The 16,339-nt window shown below is 34.1% G+C and overlaps 1 protein-coding gene across 2 annotated transcripts in view; it reads left to right on the top strand.

Moving 5' to 3' along the window:
* Window positions 1–16,339, top strand: part of SLC9A3 (solute carrier family 9 member A3) — a 50,612-nt gene that overhangs the window by 18,860 nt on the left and 15,413 nt on the right. For both annotated transcript variants that reach the window (XM_015854848.2, XM_015854849.2), the window contains exons 2-7: window positions 5,197–5,499; window positions 10,911–11,071; window positions 12,129–12,207; window positions 12,872–13,049; window positions 13,971–14,191; window positions 16,116–16,318. In XM_015854848.2, the coding sequence (XP_015710334.1) occupies window positions 5,197–5,499; window positions 10,911–11,071; window positions 12,129–12,207; window positions 12,872–13,049; window positions 13,971–14,191; window positions 16,116–16,318 (1,145 nt within the window). The remainder of the gene's footprint in view (window positions 1–5,196; window positions 5,500–10,910; window positions 11,072–12,128; window positions 12,208–12,871; window positions 13,050–13,970; window positions 14,192–16,115; window positions 16,319–16,339) is intronic.

Raw genomic sequence — 16,339 nt, 5'->3', positions numbered from 1 at the left:
AACTGAGATTGAAATAGACAGTGAGAGCTCAACTGGAGACTGAAAATAAACAGCTTAATTTGACAGTACGAAGACAAGCAACAGAAAGAAATGGGTTTTTCTCTGTGGATATATAACAAGAAATTAAGGATTTAATATCAGGGTTGAAGAGCTGTTTAGAAAAACTGAAGTAATTTTCACACAGTCAAATGGATATAAAATTGCTATGAATATTCTGATAAAAATCAGAATAAAGTCTCTAAGAGGTGAAGGCTGATGAACGTTCACATAGGTTTAGCTGGAGCAAAAATCTCCAAAATGAGGATCATCACGTGTGGTATTGTGATAATGGAAGGTCTGGATATGTGATTAAGTAGTTTTTCCAGTTCTTATGATCATAATTGAAATTCCTAGATCCTCTGTGAAGGATCCTCTGTGAAGGATCCTCTGTATTTTGCTCTTACTTTTGGTCAGTTTCAAGGCTTCTCAGAAGTTACAAAGAATCAAGTTTTGGATCTCAAATGTGTCTTGATATCATATGATAATTTGATCCTTCTATATGAATATAAAAACTCAAAACTGAACAATGCATAATAGCATATTAGCAGTGTGTGCTTGACCCAAGTGAAAATATAGCTGGTATATACCAAACTGTCAGTAGTGGGGGAAAGAACTAAGAAATGTTTGCAAACTGATTTCTGCACTTTAATGACATCTGTGAAAACCAAAATGTTGAAAAATCTACATGCAGTTTAAATTATTTTTTGATTCCTTGGATTTTATTTGAAGATATATTAAAACGAACAAATAAATAAAAGGAAAACCAAAGATTTCAGCAGGAAAATAATAGCATCATAATAAATCAACTCTTGATTCTTGAGTGACCTGCTGCACATTGTTTACATGCTGTAGCTTTTGCAATTGGCAGTGACTGTGACACTATCAGAATTTTTCTCAGTATTTACAGGTCTTGACTTTAGACTGATAAAGTTAATGAAAATGTCAACAGTCATTTAAGGAAGTGTTGGAGTCGCTGTGTCAATTCAGGAATTTAAGAGAATATTAAACACATATTTCCAGCTTTTTAATTTTAAAACACTGTGTTTTCAGAAGGAGGACACTGTCTTGAAACATTTATTTCAGCTGGAAACAAAGCAAAAAATTCTGGAATCCACTCACTGAAGTATTTCTTTTGGTATCTAAAATTCATCATTGATGAAAAATAACAGGTTCTGTTAGAGAGTTTGGAATGAAATCAAGAAAAACCTACTTCAGCTTTTTTTGTTTATTTGTTTGTTTGTGGATCTACAGAATTAAATGACTTGAACACAACTGTATGTGACATCATGTTTTTTATCCTCTTATTTTTTATTCTTGTTACTTAACTTTCCTGTTTTATTTAGAAACCAGACATTTGATTTAGTGAATGAGAAAAGAGCTGATCTGTTGAATCACTTCCTTTAAAGCAGTTTCAGGACACTTTAATGACTAGCAGACAGTTCACTGAATGTTGTAAATTCCACTGGAGGATTTAATCTAAGTTACTATATTCTTAAAATGTGGGAAACTTTAACTTAAAGTATATATTTTTTATTGGATTCAAAAGAAACTGGACCCAACTATCAAATAGTTATCTGTTAATTTGTTTTGTCTTACTTGTGAGATATTTCAAATGCCACAGTTCCTTTTCATGGACCTTAAAGGAAGAAGTGTCAGGGTTTTTTGTTATGTTATGTTATGTTATGTTATGTTATGTTATGTTATGTTATGTTATGTTATGTTATGTTATGTTATGTTATGGTATGGTTTGTTTTGTTTTTCAGGAAGTTTATACTGTGCAATTGTTTCTCAACTTTGTAGGAAGCTTCTACTTCAGTGATGCTCAACTTGAATTTAAGTGGAGTTTATTCACAGTGCAGTTTAATCCACTGTCAAGCCAGGTTTAGCATGAAATGGCAAATGAAAGGCAAAAATATTTAAATATTCTTTAAATATTGTGCTTATTTGTATTTCTTTGCTCGTTCCCTTGTCTCATTAGTAGGCACTTTTTAGAGTTGACAGCAGTGAAAACAATCTAAATTTCACCTTTGGGTCACACAAAGAATAATTTATGTGAGATGCGCTGTTTGCAATCCTTACTGATGCTTGGGTTTTTTTCACTACAGTAGGTTCATGCTAAACTCTTTGTTTAAAATTTCTGGATAGTATTTTACTTCTCAGTCAGGCGAAATATCTATTCAAGCTAGACATACAGATGTATGAGGGCTGCTCTGAAAGCAGTGCCTCCTATTTTATTGTGTTGTCTCACACTGTCAGAGACAGATATTGGTGTTAAGGCAGTGCAGGTCAAACCTTTCTGCCAATATTCTGTTACATTTTGTTGTTATGTAACAGATGGCAGCAGAGGGTCAGTCTAACAAATTGGCATCTGCCATGGAAGTTTGTATGAAGCAAAGGTGTGTAATTGTGAAAGTAATTGTACCCACTGACATACATGGATGCTTGCTAAAAGTCTGTGAAGACCACCTAATGGATGGTAGCAGAATGAGGCAGTGGGCAGTACTTCTCAGCAGTGGCATGTGAAAGACAAACCACATTCCAGATAGTCATGCAACCTTTCATGAGCATGGCATGCAGGCTTTTTATTTACCATGGGAAAAATGCATGGTTAATGATGGTGAATATGCTGAAAAATACTGATTTGTAGCTGAAAATTTGCTCAATCAAGTAGTAGTATTCTGCTCTTTGAATTTGTTATAGTGTCCATGGAAATAAATAAGAGGTATTACTTTTGGAGCAACCCATGTAATTAAAGTTTCCTGATCTTTTACTTACTTTATCTTGGGTACACCACTTTGTAGGGCTATTTCTGGCTCTCACCAGAGCTATCAACATACTTGGAGCATGTCGGGGACATAACCTCTAAACAATGAATGTTAAAAAATGTTAGGAAATGAATTTGGTATTAATGTTTATCATGTCCCACAGATGCTATAAATACATTGCACAATCTTTACTAAATGTAATTTATGCACATAACTTGAAAAAAAATTTAAGTGAAAATATGAACTCAACATTCCAGTTGAATCCTAGTTTGAAGTTATTTCATTTAATTGCATCAGCTGTGGAATTTTCTTTTTACTTATTTTTAGGATTACAGGCACCATGATTCTGCTAATCTTAGTAAGTACTATCTGTCTGCAGAATTATTTATGTGGTCACTATAAAACAAATTTGTTTTAATGATAAGATTATACTTCATCCAAATGAAAAAAATAAAATAAAATAAAATAAATAAATAAATAAATAAAAAGATGGGGAAGTGACCTTACCTTTTTTTGTATTTGCCTGTACTGGATTTCTGTTTCATGTAATAACCTTCCTTTCTACAGCCTGCATTTCTGAATTAACAGAGTAGAAGAATTCATTGCTAATCAAACTCGAATGCTGTTCAGATCATCAGCTGATGAATGTTAAAGGGGACACAGAATGGTGTGGGTGTTGCTGTAGCTGATTTACAGGAATAGCTTCTAGGAGAAGGCAGCAGTGTTATAAGCAAAATCTAGTTGAGTTTTCATGGCTTACAAGGAGAAAGTAGTTCTTGATTGTAAAACTGAGAATTCTACAGAACATTAATTTTTAGCTGAAAGACATCTGTTAGTTTCTTAATGTCTCATCTTGAAATGTCCTTACTGTTTTATTTTAAAGTTTTAACTTCTTTTAGTTATAGTTTATCTATTAACATAGGAATAGGAAAAAGAGACTATATTTAGTAGCATTAGCTCAGTACCATTCATTTTCAGGGATGAGGATATAATCCCTACTCCATGAGGTAGTAAATTAGTTGATAATTCACTAACTGGAAATTCAAGGAATAAAGAATAGCCAGTAGTAAAGTCTTTTGGAAAGTTAAAAGCTATAATTTTTACACATGGAATATTGGCTTTTTTTTTTTTTTTTTTTTTTTCCCCCCCCCCCCCTTTTTTTTTTTTTTTTTAACTAAAGCAAAATTTTAGGGATTTTATTATAAAGAGGGAAAACTGAAAACTACAGAATTTGTTTCTGTGGAGTATTATGTAGCTACTGATTACATGAGCCAATTCATAATGTGAACTAGCATAGGTTAGCCAACTTCACTGAGTGCTGTTTGCTTTTATGTGTGATTGCTGTTTTTTAAGTCCCATTCTCAATCTATGTTCTAAAATGGCTTAGTTTTCAAATCTTGTCTACAAACACTTAGGAAAATATATATTCATGCTCACTGTGTGGGAATGCTGATGTAGCAGGCTGCTGTCATTTTTCTTGTAATGTTTTCTCTTCTGATCAGTCTGTGGATGTTACACAGCTATAACGATATTTTCTGCTGTTACTATTGTGATGAGCTATGCTTCTAATGCTATCTGTGTAGATGCAGCCAGGAGAAAGATAGGCGGTTCAAAAACGGGGCCCTAAAATTACTTCAAAAGGTAACTTGCAAATATTTGACTAGGGCAAATACTTAATTGGGAGACTCTGAGAATGAGTCTACTTGGTTTAAGACCTCTGCATGGTCATGGGAAAGATTCTTCTGCTATACTTTAGAAAACTGGAATATTTAATGACCAAAATTCTTGCTGGGGATATATTGAGGTAAGGGCCCCAAAGTGATCTCCCATTTTGTCAGCTCCTTTTTGTTCCTTTGCAGGCTACATTTTCATATAACATTCTTCATTAATTTTAAATAGAGTTGTCTTGAAACTACTTATTCTTTTGGCTTACTTTTCTTTCCATCCTTCAACATACCTGCTAGTGCACTGAAAACTTCTGAAGACAAATATTGGGATCTTACATGCTTATTTTTTGATACAGAACTAAACCACAAAGGAATATATTTCCAGCATTTTACTATTTCTTTTCATTCTTGCACTTAATGCCATGTTTCCTTAAGCAGATCTTTCACAGAGAAGATAGTCCAAGAAAGGAAATAAATGTGGAATACTGGTTTCATACAAGGTTAAATATGGATAAAATCTGATAATTAATGTTTTTGTTTTGTTTGACAAGAAGATGGGTTTTGGGTTCTGACACAGTCTATATTCCATATATTACATGCACGCTTTGGGGGTTCTAATAGCAACAAAAGCAGGAAGTTTGTTTCAAAATGACCAGCTAGCAACTGTTGATAGAAATTGTTTCCTCTTTTCAGTTCTCATACACTGTTTTCCTTTTTCATTGCAGTTTTCCACTTGTCCCACAAAGTCACTCGGGTGGTTCCAGAGAGTGCTCTACTGATTGTTCTTGGTGTCTTCCTTGGTGGCATTGTATGGGCAGCAGATCATATTGCCTCTTTTACTCTTACACCAGAGGTATTTTTTTTCTATCTGCTGCCTCCCATTGTTCTGGATGCTGGATATTTTATGCCAAATAGATTATTCTTTGGAAATCTTGGTTCCATCCTTTTGTATGCTGTCATTGGGACCATATGGAATGCAGCCACAACTGGTTTATCTCTCTATGGTGTCTATCTGACAGGAATAATGGGTAAGTTTCATCTGTTAAAAGGTACACTTGTGAAAGTTAGTGTATGCCAACTGTTAGAATAGGGTGATGCATTGCAACTTAACATTTTTCATCAGAAAAGTCAAATTTTAACTGCAGCAACTTGTAATAATATTTTCCAAGTTTCAAAATGATCTGAGAACTCATATCTGAATTAAGAAAATCAAAAGGGACTTGTATCCGTGCCTCTCATATTTCCATGCTCTAAATGTCTGCATACATTCCCAGGATAAAGCTCAGGATTCATCCTTCATGTGGTCATCTGGACAAAAAAATACATTCTGAAGGGTTTGTTTCTTCCTACTGTGGTAGAAAACTTAAAAGTTAACATTGAAAGGAAATGTCTCTCTTCCATCAGGTGTAGTATCAAGGAAGCAATGTTTACTGAGTGGATATGTATTCATGACATCTGTATTTTGTATTCTGATGCTAAAAATTTTGAGTAAAGACTCACAGAGCCAAATAGCACATGGACTTTATCTTAACTTTACTATGGTATACAAGGGCATGGAGATGCTAGAAGAGGCATGGAACAACGACTCTTTTTCTCTTCAGGCAGATGTGACCTGCAAATAAGCTGTGTACTGCCACCTAAACAGCAATAATTTGTACTAATTGTGCTTTGCACGTATTTTGAAATAGGAATCCTATTTATGGTTGTTTTTTTTTTTTGTGTTTTTTTTTTTTTTTTTTTTTTTTTTTTTTTTTTTGTTTTGTTTTGTTTTGTTTTGTTTTTGGTTTTTTTTGGTTTCTGCACTGACTCTCAAGTGCCCTTCTAGGACAAAATTCCTGTAGGTTATTGAGATCCAGAAGGTATAAAACAGTATAAATATATTGAGAGTGGTATAAATATAATGCTGCTTTACCTGTGCACATTGCCCATCTGTTCTTTGCAACTTGTGCTGAGATCCTGGACGGAGTGAGTTGCTCTGAGATGTCAAGGTGTGTGTTGTGTTGTAGAATAGGCTCAACAACCTGTCATGAGTCTTCTCTCTGACAAAAGTAGTGCAAAATACACTCAGGGTAATTTACCAGACTTCTTTTTCATTACAGCTGCATGAATGCCTCAAATATTCAGTTTCATAAATGTTCATAAATGTTTCAGAGAAAAATATTTTGTCATGAAGAATGAAGATATTAGGAGAATATTATAGAAGATAAAGTAGTAGAATTTAACCCCCCTTTCTAGTGTCTAATACTACTCCAGCACCCAGCACAGAGAGCAGGAGAATCTGGAGCTGACTTCTTTGAGCACACTATTGTGATACTTGTTACCTTCATTTTAAGGGAAACCTGTAGCTGAATTTGATGTCTTTATATGAAAATCCATCTGTGGAAGAACCAGACTACAAATTTGTTCATAGTGAAATTCATCTTTCTGTGGTTATCATAAATAGTTACATCAGCATACTTGATAGAGATACCTTACATTTTAGATACTTAACTGACTTTGAGATAAATCATGTTTTATAAGTAACAAGAAGTTACAAGGATGACTACAGACATTATTGACAACTATGTGTAAGTAAGGTGTTCTTTCAGCCTATAGGCACAATATTTTGTACTGACAGTCTCATACTTATTGTTAAATACAGACTTTGGTGAATGGGAAATGAAAAAGGCTTTTTATGTAAATATAGCATCTATGTTAATTGTTAAGATAAGCATCAACATTAAACAAACAGTATAGTATTAAATACTGGCATAATTTTCCACACAGTGTTGCTTGAAAATGCAACAGATTGGACAAGAATTTCTTTCTTTTAATACCCAAACTGCTTCTGTTTTGGTAGTTTCATGGAACAATTTAAAAAATATTGTCAAGTTATTTTTATTAACATCCTCTTTTGGAAAGTAGAATGAATGATAATTACTGATTTTTTTTAAAAAAATCATGAAGAGAAGAGCACTGCCCTCTGTATGACATATGAAATGTTTTCTTGAAAATGTTATTTGAAGTGAAAAACCCATTTACCTACTTGCTCTCATCCAAATCCTTACACAGTTCAGGACTGACTGTATAAGCTGTGTTTGATAGCTGCGTATTTTGTTTCACTATTATGTGATTACGTTGCTTCATCACTATGCAGATCTTTCAGTGACAGAACCAAAACTATACTAATATTAGTTCTGTTTTAGTGCTAGAGCTAGTTCTGATACTGAAACTGAATTTACAGTTAAACAGAGAATCATCCTGCACTGCAGGCAACAGATAAAGCTCTATAAGCTAAATGTGGAAGATGTTCACCAAGGCAGACTATTAACTGACGTGCCTCACAAATTTAAATGTTTTGATAGAGCATAATTGGTAACTGTCACAACCTGTTTTAGCAACAAGGCATACCATAACCTACTAGAGCTCTAATTTGAGTCATGGAGTAGGCCAGAGAAGCCTGTCCCTAATTTAAACTATGTCATTCTCTGTCAAAACTAAATGAGACTTCAAATTATCTACATGACGCATACTACTAATCCACTAAATTCACTGTGTTGACCTCCAAGATGTCATCAAGATCTGAGCACCAGACTTCAAGAAAAGCCTTGCTGTTTTTTCTTGTTTGCTGAAGACAGAGAAGTGCTGAGCTACTCAGTTTTTTGGAGAGTTCATAGTACCCTGTTGTTGAATTTCTAGAACGTATTTTTATTTCTACACTACTCTTTCTATAGCTGCAATGGATACTGCTTAAAGTAAAACAATTAATATGTAGAAATGTGTAGCCACTAATGAATAAGATGCACAGAAAAAAATTTCTTTCAGCTTTACCATGGAATCAATGTGTAATCATTTACTTCACTCTGATCATCAATATGAAAGTGGTCAATCCAAGTTGAATTACATAGATTTCCTACATAGATAAAAATTCCAGAAGCTCTTTGTTTGCATTTGCATTCTTATAGGTACCATAATTTACAGAATTGAAAGAGACAAGGTGATAATAATAGAGAAATCTTTACTTAGAAGAGAAATACTTTCATCACTTAGCTATTAACCAGCAGCCATGAAGGACAGGAAGAAGAATCCAATGATTCAGTTCTGTCTGACTGCACTGAACTCTTCACAATCTGCCATAAAAGCAACACAGGCAAGCGTGCTATAGCACTGTGTAATTGTGGTTGTGCTTAACACTAAGACTTTTTTTTCCCCTGTAAAAGTCATTGTGGCAATATGTTAAGTGTGTATGGGAGTCTTAAACTGTGCCCAGCAAACTTAACTTGCTCAAGTGTTACTGCTGACAGTTAGTGTCTCCAGACTTCAGTGATCTGGAAGAAGCAATGATCTTGTATCCCTTGGAAAGATCTATTTGTCTAACCAAAAATCTGGTCTAGCAACCCCATGTTTCTTGACACTAAGTTGTAGGAATTATAGATGTGTCCTAACCTTTCCATAAATATTTGCTTACTAGCTTTGCAGCTCTTCAAAGAATGTACCAATGATTATAATTGGTAACATATAAAAAAAGATAAGAAATCTCAGTGAGCCAGGTTATTTTAAAGGCTTATTGTACCCTGATATCTGATAATTATTATCATCGAGCTTCTCTTTCTTTAAGTGTGGCAGAGATGGACATCATTTGTTGGAATCTTTACTTAGGTTTAAGTTCAAGGCTGTTCTAAAAAATTTTGGCACATCTCCATCTCACTGACTTGACCTTCCTCTCACATGAAAAGTGGATTCAGTCCTCATTCACTGTCCCATATGTTATAAAATGAACAAATCTCACGTTTTTCTAAATTTTGTTTTGTTTTTTGTTTGTTTGTTGTTTTTTAATAGCAGTTCTCTATATATTTTTATGCAATGAGCTTTAGTTTTCATGGCCTTACCAAGGCCCCTGAGAGAATGTGTTTTTCTCCAGCTTCCTCAGATCATTGGCTTTTATAGCGTACCACAGAGTATTGTCTACTCCTGTCTGTGCCCTCCATATAAGTGTCCTTCTCTTGAGTAAATATACATATGCATTTTGTAACAAATATTTGGAATCTAGTTTCTCTCTCAGTTACATTTTAAACACTAAATACTCTGGATTTTAAAAAGTGTTCCTGCTAAGGGAGTGCCCATGTTGCAATAGAGGTGTTTTACAAGCAATATTGATCTCTTAGGTAAGGCTACTGTCTATTTTCTGTCTCCTTCTAAATAGCTGTTTCAGATCAATTTCTTCCTCACTTACATAAATCATACCTCATATGGACCTCTGCCTTGTGTTTTCACGAATGAATTCTGAACGTATTCCTTCCTTGTTCTTCCTCATATAATTTTTTTTATCTCCTCTTGATGAACCTTGTTTTCTCTTCCATCCACTAATGAACACACAGAGGGATTTTTCCTGTTCTCTACTATTGGAAAAATCTGTTCCTCAGATAAAAAGGACTGGGATCTCACTCTTGATTGCATGAAAAAAGTAAATTTTGCAAGATCTTTAGGAAAGTATGCAAAACCATCTTTGTAGCTTTCCCTTTGCTGTTACTTTTAAAATGATAATGCATGCCTCATTCTGTTTGCACATATTTCTGTTTCCATAGGTGAACAAAGTAAACTTAATAAGTAATACAAGATAAAAACTAATGAAATAAATAAATACTATATTCCTTTGTAACCAGAATCCCGTAGGTCCAAAACCTTTGAAACCATCGATTTAAATAAATAAATAAATAAATAATGTTATAGAAATATCAACAGCAACAACAACAAAAAACAATGAACAATAACAACAAAAACAAAAACCATCATTATTCAAAATTCTCATGAGATACAACACAAACACATTAAAGGTGTGCCTTTTAGTCCTTCAACAATTTATAGAGCTCACCTGCAATGTTATACTGGCCTCATGGAACATAATTTGGGAACAACTGGCTCAACTACAGCTGTCAATACACATCTCCTTGTACAGGGATGCCAGAAATGTTGTATAAGTGCACAGAGTGTTGCTAATCTCACCCCATAGTTGCTCTTACTGAGCAAAAGACAAATTTGGCCTGAAGTGGCATGAAGTATTTTGGAACATTTACTTCAGGGATACTGGTATATTACATTAGCCATCTTTTCTGTTCTCAACTATCCTGAGACATTTTACTGAATATAAATGATTCATCACATAACTACAACAGCAGTTTACATCTGGAAAAAATGATCTTAGGTGCCTTGCCGTAAGAATTAAGCTGTACCGCTTCCAGAATCTGAGTTAGGTGGTACAATTTTCAATTTAATAAGTCCCATAGGACACAAGGTGACACCATGAGGAACATGTTAAGTAGTTTATATGCCATACTTTCCTGTCAATTCTTAGAATCTCTCTCTTCAAGGATTTTGCTTTATCTATGATATAACAGTCTGACGTTACTACAGATAATGCAAAGATGAATCTGTTCATGGTCTGTGTATTTTGTTTTTGAAGGCCACCTGGACAGTGGAGTGCTGGACTTCCTCTTGTTTGGCAGCCTGATTTCAGCTGTGGATCCTGTGGCAGTGCTGGCAGTTTTTGAAGAGGTCCATGTCAACGAAGTTCTATTCATCATTGTTTTTGGAGAATCACTTCTGAATGATGCTGTAACTGTGGTAAGTAAATTATACATCCCAAGGTCACTCTAACTCTCAAATGGCTTTTGTTTTTGTTTGTTTCACATTTGCTTGTTTTGTTATTTCTGATGTGCTTTCTCATAAATGAAATACTTTATTTTTTAGGTATTTTTAGAACCAAATATTAAACTTCTGATAAACTCCTGTATCAACATCACTGGTTTCCACAAGGAAACAAGCTTTTGCTACTGTGTAATGAATAAAAATACAAGAAAACTTGATTACTTGTTGAAAAGAATTTAGAAGAGAATAGTAAGCATAACCAAGAAAAAGCATAGCTTATGAAAAAGCATTAATCAAGTAAGGTTGTCTTACTGTAAAAGTCTTGGCATTCTTTAAATGTAAATTTGTCAAAGACTGTTTCTATAGAAGAAAATAAGGGTAAGAAATGGTAATTATGGTAAGAACTAATGGGTTTAGCTAAAAGAACAAAAGCTAAGAAAGCCACACTAAAGTACTCCTCCATCACTAGAGGTCTTTAAAAACAGGTCAGACAAGTACCTATCATTATACGAGAATAATACTCTTACGAACACATAATCTCCTAAGTTGGGTAATAGATGATTTCTTTACTTTCAGTGTTATCCATTTTTGAAAAGTTTTAGTACAAAAACTCCCTTATGTTTACATATGTTAAATGTGTTTCAGTCCAATATCTTTCTAATAATATCTTGTTATATTCATACTAGCTTATTTATCTTATGCAAGTAGGAAAAAAAAATTCTTCTCCCAAAAGCATGTATTTTGGAGTGATTGATAAGTGATTCAGGAAACTCACATACATCTAAGTGTTCATAAAGAATCATATTTACATAAGGAATGGAAAAGCATTCCAAACTGATGTGTTTGTTTGTTTGTTCTCATTCCACTGAACCTTTTTTGCAAAATTAAAATAATGCAAAATCTTTTCCCTTCATGTAAAATTTCCCTTGGTCATAAATAGGTTCAGAATTCATAATGTTGGGGCCCATAATGAGATTATTTCAATAGGTTTAATTCAGGAGCAAGTACTAAGACGGTTTACTTTTCTTTTCAGGTGTTGTACAATGTGTTTGAATCTTTTGTTTCAATAGGACCAGAGAATGTTACTGGGATTGAATGTGTCAAAGGCATAGGTGGGTAGAGTTTAATTCTGTTAACATACGATGACTTTTAAATGAAATTTTATTGTTGTGCTGTCAGAAACTGCTCTTTTTCAGCCTTTTCCCTGATCATATTCCTACACTGCTACAGAATACGAGGAGAAAATAAACCTGCATGTATTCTTTAAAAAAATAAACAAGTGAAAATTCACAAACTTTTGGGAAATTTGTTTAGACTTGTCTGTTCATATTTGTTAGATGTCAATTTCAGTTGCTAAAATCACGAAACTCGGTGTCAATCAGCAATATTTGCCTAAAAATTTAGTCACTCTTTCCCATTCCAAGATAATAAATTATGCTGTAAACAATGTATTAACATTAACTTTGACATATTCCATACCAGTAGAGAAAAAACAATTGTTCAGACTAAGTGGGTTTTGAATAAGCCCAAAAAGGTAGTGCTCAACAGAAAGTAAGCTTGTTGGTTTTTTTTTTGTTTGTTTTCTTTTCCCTACAGGGTGTTGTTCCTATACCAAGTACTCGTAAGAATTCTTTTTGTTGTATTGGTATTCTAGAAATAATTTTTGAAATGCCCTCCAAATTCTTCTCTGATTTGCTGGCCATACAGTAAAAGAGGAACTAGTTCAGACTTCTAGATTTCTACTGTTTAAGTTGTGTTTGTTTTCTTGTATTTCAGTGTCATTCTTCGTAGTAAGCCTGGGTGGGACACTTGTTGGCATTTTCTTTGCGTTTCTGCTCTCATTGGTCAGCCGTTTCACCAAGCACGTTAGAATCATCGAACCTGGATTTGTTTTTATTATTTCCTACCTGTCCTACCTTACAGCAGAGATGCTTTCTCTTTCTGCTATCCTTGCGTAAGTCCTTTTTATTGTTGTCTGTGAATAATGGGGTTGAGAAGACAACATAGCTTCTGTAAACACTGAGAGGAAAGACCTAACTTACACAAAGCAGCTACAGAATACAAAAGTTCTAAAACTTATGTTGAATATTTCTATCTTCTCATCATAGATGATTATAGTTTGCTAATGCCATGATTATTTATCCCCCCCAAACAATTCAACTTTTATAGTATTTGTTGTGCAACATGAAAACATTATTTGCAAAACACAGATTTAGTTCTTTCCTCTTTGTGGTTCATAGTACCTCAGTAATTAACAGTTGTCCATTTTTATTGACACTCCACAATTTCTAACCAAAACAATGATTTTCTAAGGCACTCTGTGGCATGCATTACGTGCTGCATTCACTCTCCAGATTGACCTCTTTAGGTTTCCCTAAATTTGTTCTGTTTTATCTTGACTGATCTTTTGTGGTCTTTTTTTACCTTTTGTGGTTTTTCTTTATTTGATATCCATTGATTTCTGTCATATCTTTCTTCTCAGTTTTGCTTGATATGCTTATAGATATTACAATTATTAGTATATTTATTACCTGAAAATGCTTCTGAAAATAGATCGCTAGTTTAAGCTTCAATCTAATGTAAAGAAGAATTTTCTTTTTTTAATATAAATCAGTATGATAAGCTGAAAAGCAGAAGAAATTGAGCTCTTTTATTGTCCAGTGAAATGCTATCATCAGATATTTTGGGAGTCACCTCAGGAGAAATGTTTGAGAAATGCTTTTTAACCAAATGAAAAAGCACAATGCCCTCTGAGTGTATTTTTTGTATGTTTGTTTTAGGAATTTTGAATTACTTTGTCACTACATCACAGACTAATATTAAATGTTACATAAAATATTTTCTGAACAGTTGGATCATTTTTTTCCCCCCCTAGGATAACATTCTGTGGCATTTGCTGTCAAAAATATGTCAAGGCTAATATATCTGAACAATCTTCTACAACTGTAAGATATACCATGAAAATGTTGGCCAGTGGAGCAGAAACAATCATCTTCATGTTCCTAGGAATTTCAGCTGTAGATCCGGAAATTTGGACTTGGAATACAGCTTTTATACTCTTAACTCTGGTATTCATCTCAGTATATAGAGTCATTGGTAAGGGGATAATCTTCTTTGTGTTGTTGTTTTATATTTTTTTGCCCATACCAAACAAAACCAAGCCAAATCAAACCAGTTCATTTCTTTTAGTTGAATTTATGGTTGTTGTCAGCTAGTAAGGAAGTTTTTTACAGTCAGACTTACTGTAAGTGGAAAATACAATAGCATTTTACTTCCGTGAGTTAATTCCTAGCCCCATAATTAAGTCATTTGAGTAGTTCATCTATTGGCTAATTTCTGTTGATGAACACATTATTTACAAAGTCTCCCAATGAAATGAACTTTGTTATTTATATTAAAACCTAGAAAAATAAACTTGTGAGTCCTGCCAGCCATCTCTTTTCTTCAGTTCTTCCAATTTGGTAATAAAGAGATTGTCTTAAGCTAATTTTATGGTTGACTTCATATTTGAGATGCCCAATGATGTAAGACCATATACAATTACACTGCAGGTTCTCTGGCTTGAGAAATAATTCTCTGGGCTTATGAAAAACTGAGTAAATAAGTGTGTGGCAGGTAAGGATTACGTAGTGTCAATGTACTGGACTTGTATAAATTTGCAAACATTCAAAATACTGGCAACACTGCCTAAATGCATGCTTCTACAATTTAATGACTGTGAAATAGACAAAGGCTCGAAACAGAATGAGGTACTTCCTGTGAGTAACATGCATTTTGATTTCATGCTTGTGCTCACATTTTGGAATTTTCTTGTTTATTCGAATATCTGATTTAAATTACACACCAGCTGAACCACCTACCTAGTTGGCAGGTTTCCTAAACTCTGTAATCAGATTCAGACTGAATGAGCTGAATAAAAGATCTAGTACCATGTCCTCATTTCTAAATAGTCTGTAACCATTTTTCATTTCGCTCCTCCTTACCAATTAGGGTGTGTAATGTGCTTAAACAGGTTTTCATTTTCTAAACCTTATCATTTGTTGTTTTCCTAGTATTAATTAACAATCCTGTAATGTGAGTGAGCACTAAACAGTAAATATTCAGCAATGACAATATGAATCCATGTAAGTAATTAAACTTAGACCTTGATAAATTACTAGATGTCTGCTGGTATTGGGCCTTTGTCTTTGTACGTGATTACAGCTATCATGCCCTCAGAGAATTAGATTAGTGACGTGAATTAATTTTCAAGGTCCCTTTCATCAGAGGCCTTTCTTACAGTGATATATATTTTTCTTTCCTTAGTATAACCTCCAAGTTCTCTAAAAATAGAAGTATTTATTTTGGTCTGGCAAATGTAATGCCCCTGGCCTGCTGTTTTGGAATGCACATTCTGTGCCACTCACAAGAATGCTGAAGCAGCTTTCCTTCTGCATGGCCATACTATGATTTCTAGAACCTTAGGTCAAGCATCTCTAGAAGGCAGTATCTCATCTGTATACCTGAAGATGGTGTCAGCATAACAATTCAACTCTGTGTAAGGCATTGACAGTGATGACACTTTTAGTATGATTTTTAAAAAGTACCACACTTACCACGTTTCGTAAATCAATGGGCTTGCAATGATCTTATGTTTTGGTATTTCGTGCTATTAAAATATTCTATGTATGTAATTTAATACAGTGCAGAAGTTCTATTATTTTTCAGACATTAATTTCAAAGAATAGCACATAGCAGAATTTCACCTTCAGTGCCTGTGTTAGAGGAAGAAAAATTCTTGTCTCATATGTAAGGACAGCATTCCCAGATCATAGAATAAGCTTCTCTTAACTCCTCTGGCTAAATGTGAAGGGGAAGATACGAAGTGGCCCCAGCCTCCCTGGCAGTGTAGAAGTAAAGTGGGTGAAGCAGAAGATGTAAAGAATTTGTTATGAAGTTTGTACTGTTTCTGTTACACACTGTTGAGATACTGACATTTAATAAGAGCATTTCTAGTCATGCCGATATTTGTTTTTTATAGGTGTAGTTTTACAGACCTGGATTCTTAACCACTACAGAATGGTCCAATTGGAGATAATAGACCAGGTAGTGATGTCATATGGTGGATTACGTGGAGCAGTCGCTTTTGCTCTGGTTGCACTTCTGGATAGAGAAAAAGTGAAAGAGAAAAACCTGTTTGTCAGCACAACTATCATTGTTGTATTTTTTACTGTTATTTTCCAGGTAATTTTTCTTCCTAAACAT

The sequence above is a fragment of the Coturnix japonica genome, chromosome 2 (assembly GCF_001577835.2).
Source record: "Coturnix japonica isolate 7356 chromosome 2, Coturnix japonica 2.1, whole genome shotgun sequence".
NCBI lineage: Eukaryota > Metazoa > Chordata > Aves > Galliformes > Phasianidae > Coturnix > Coturnix japonica.
This window is presented reverse-complemented; position numbering and strand designations above follow the sequence as displayed.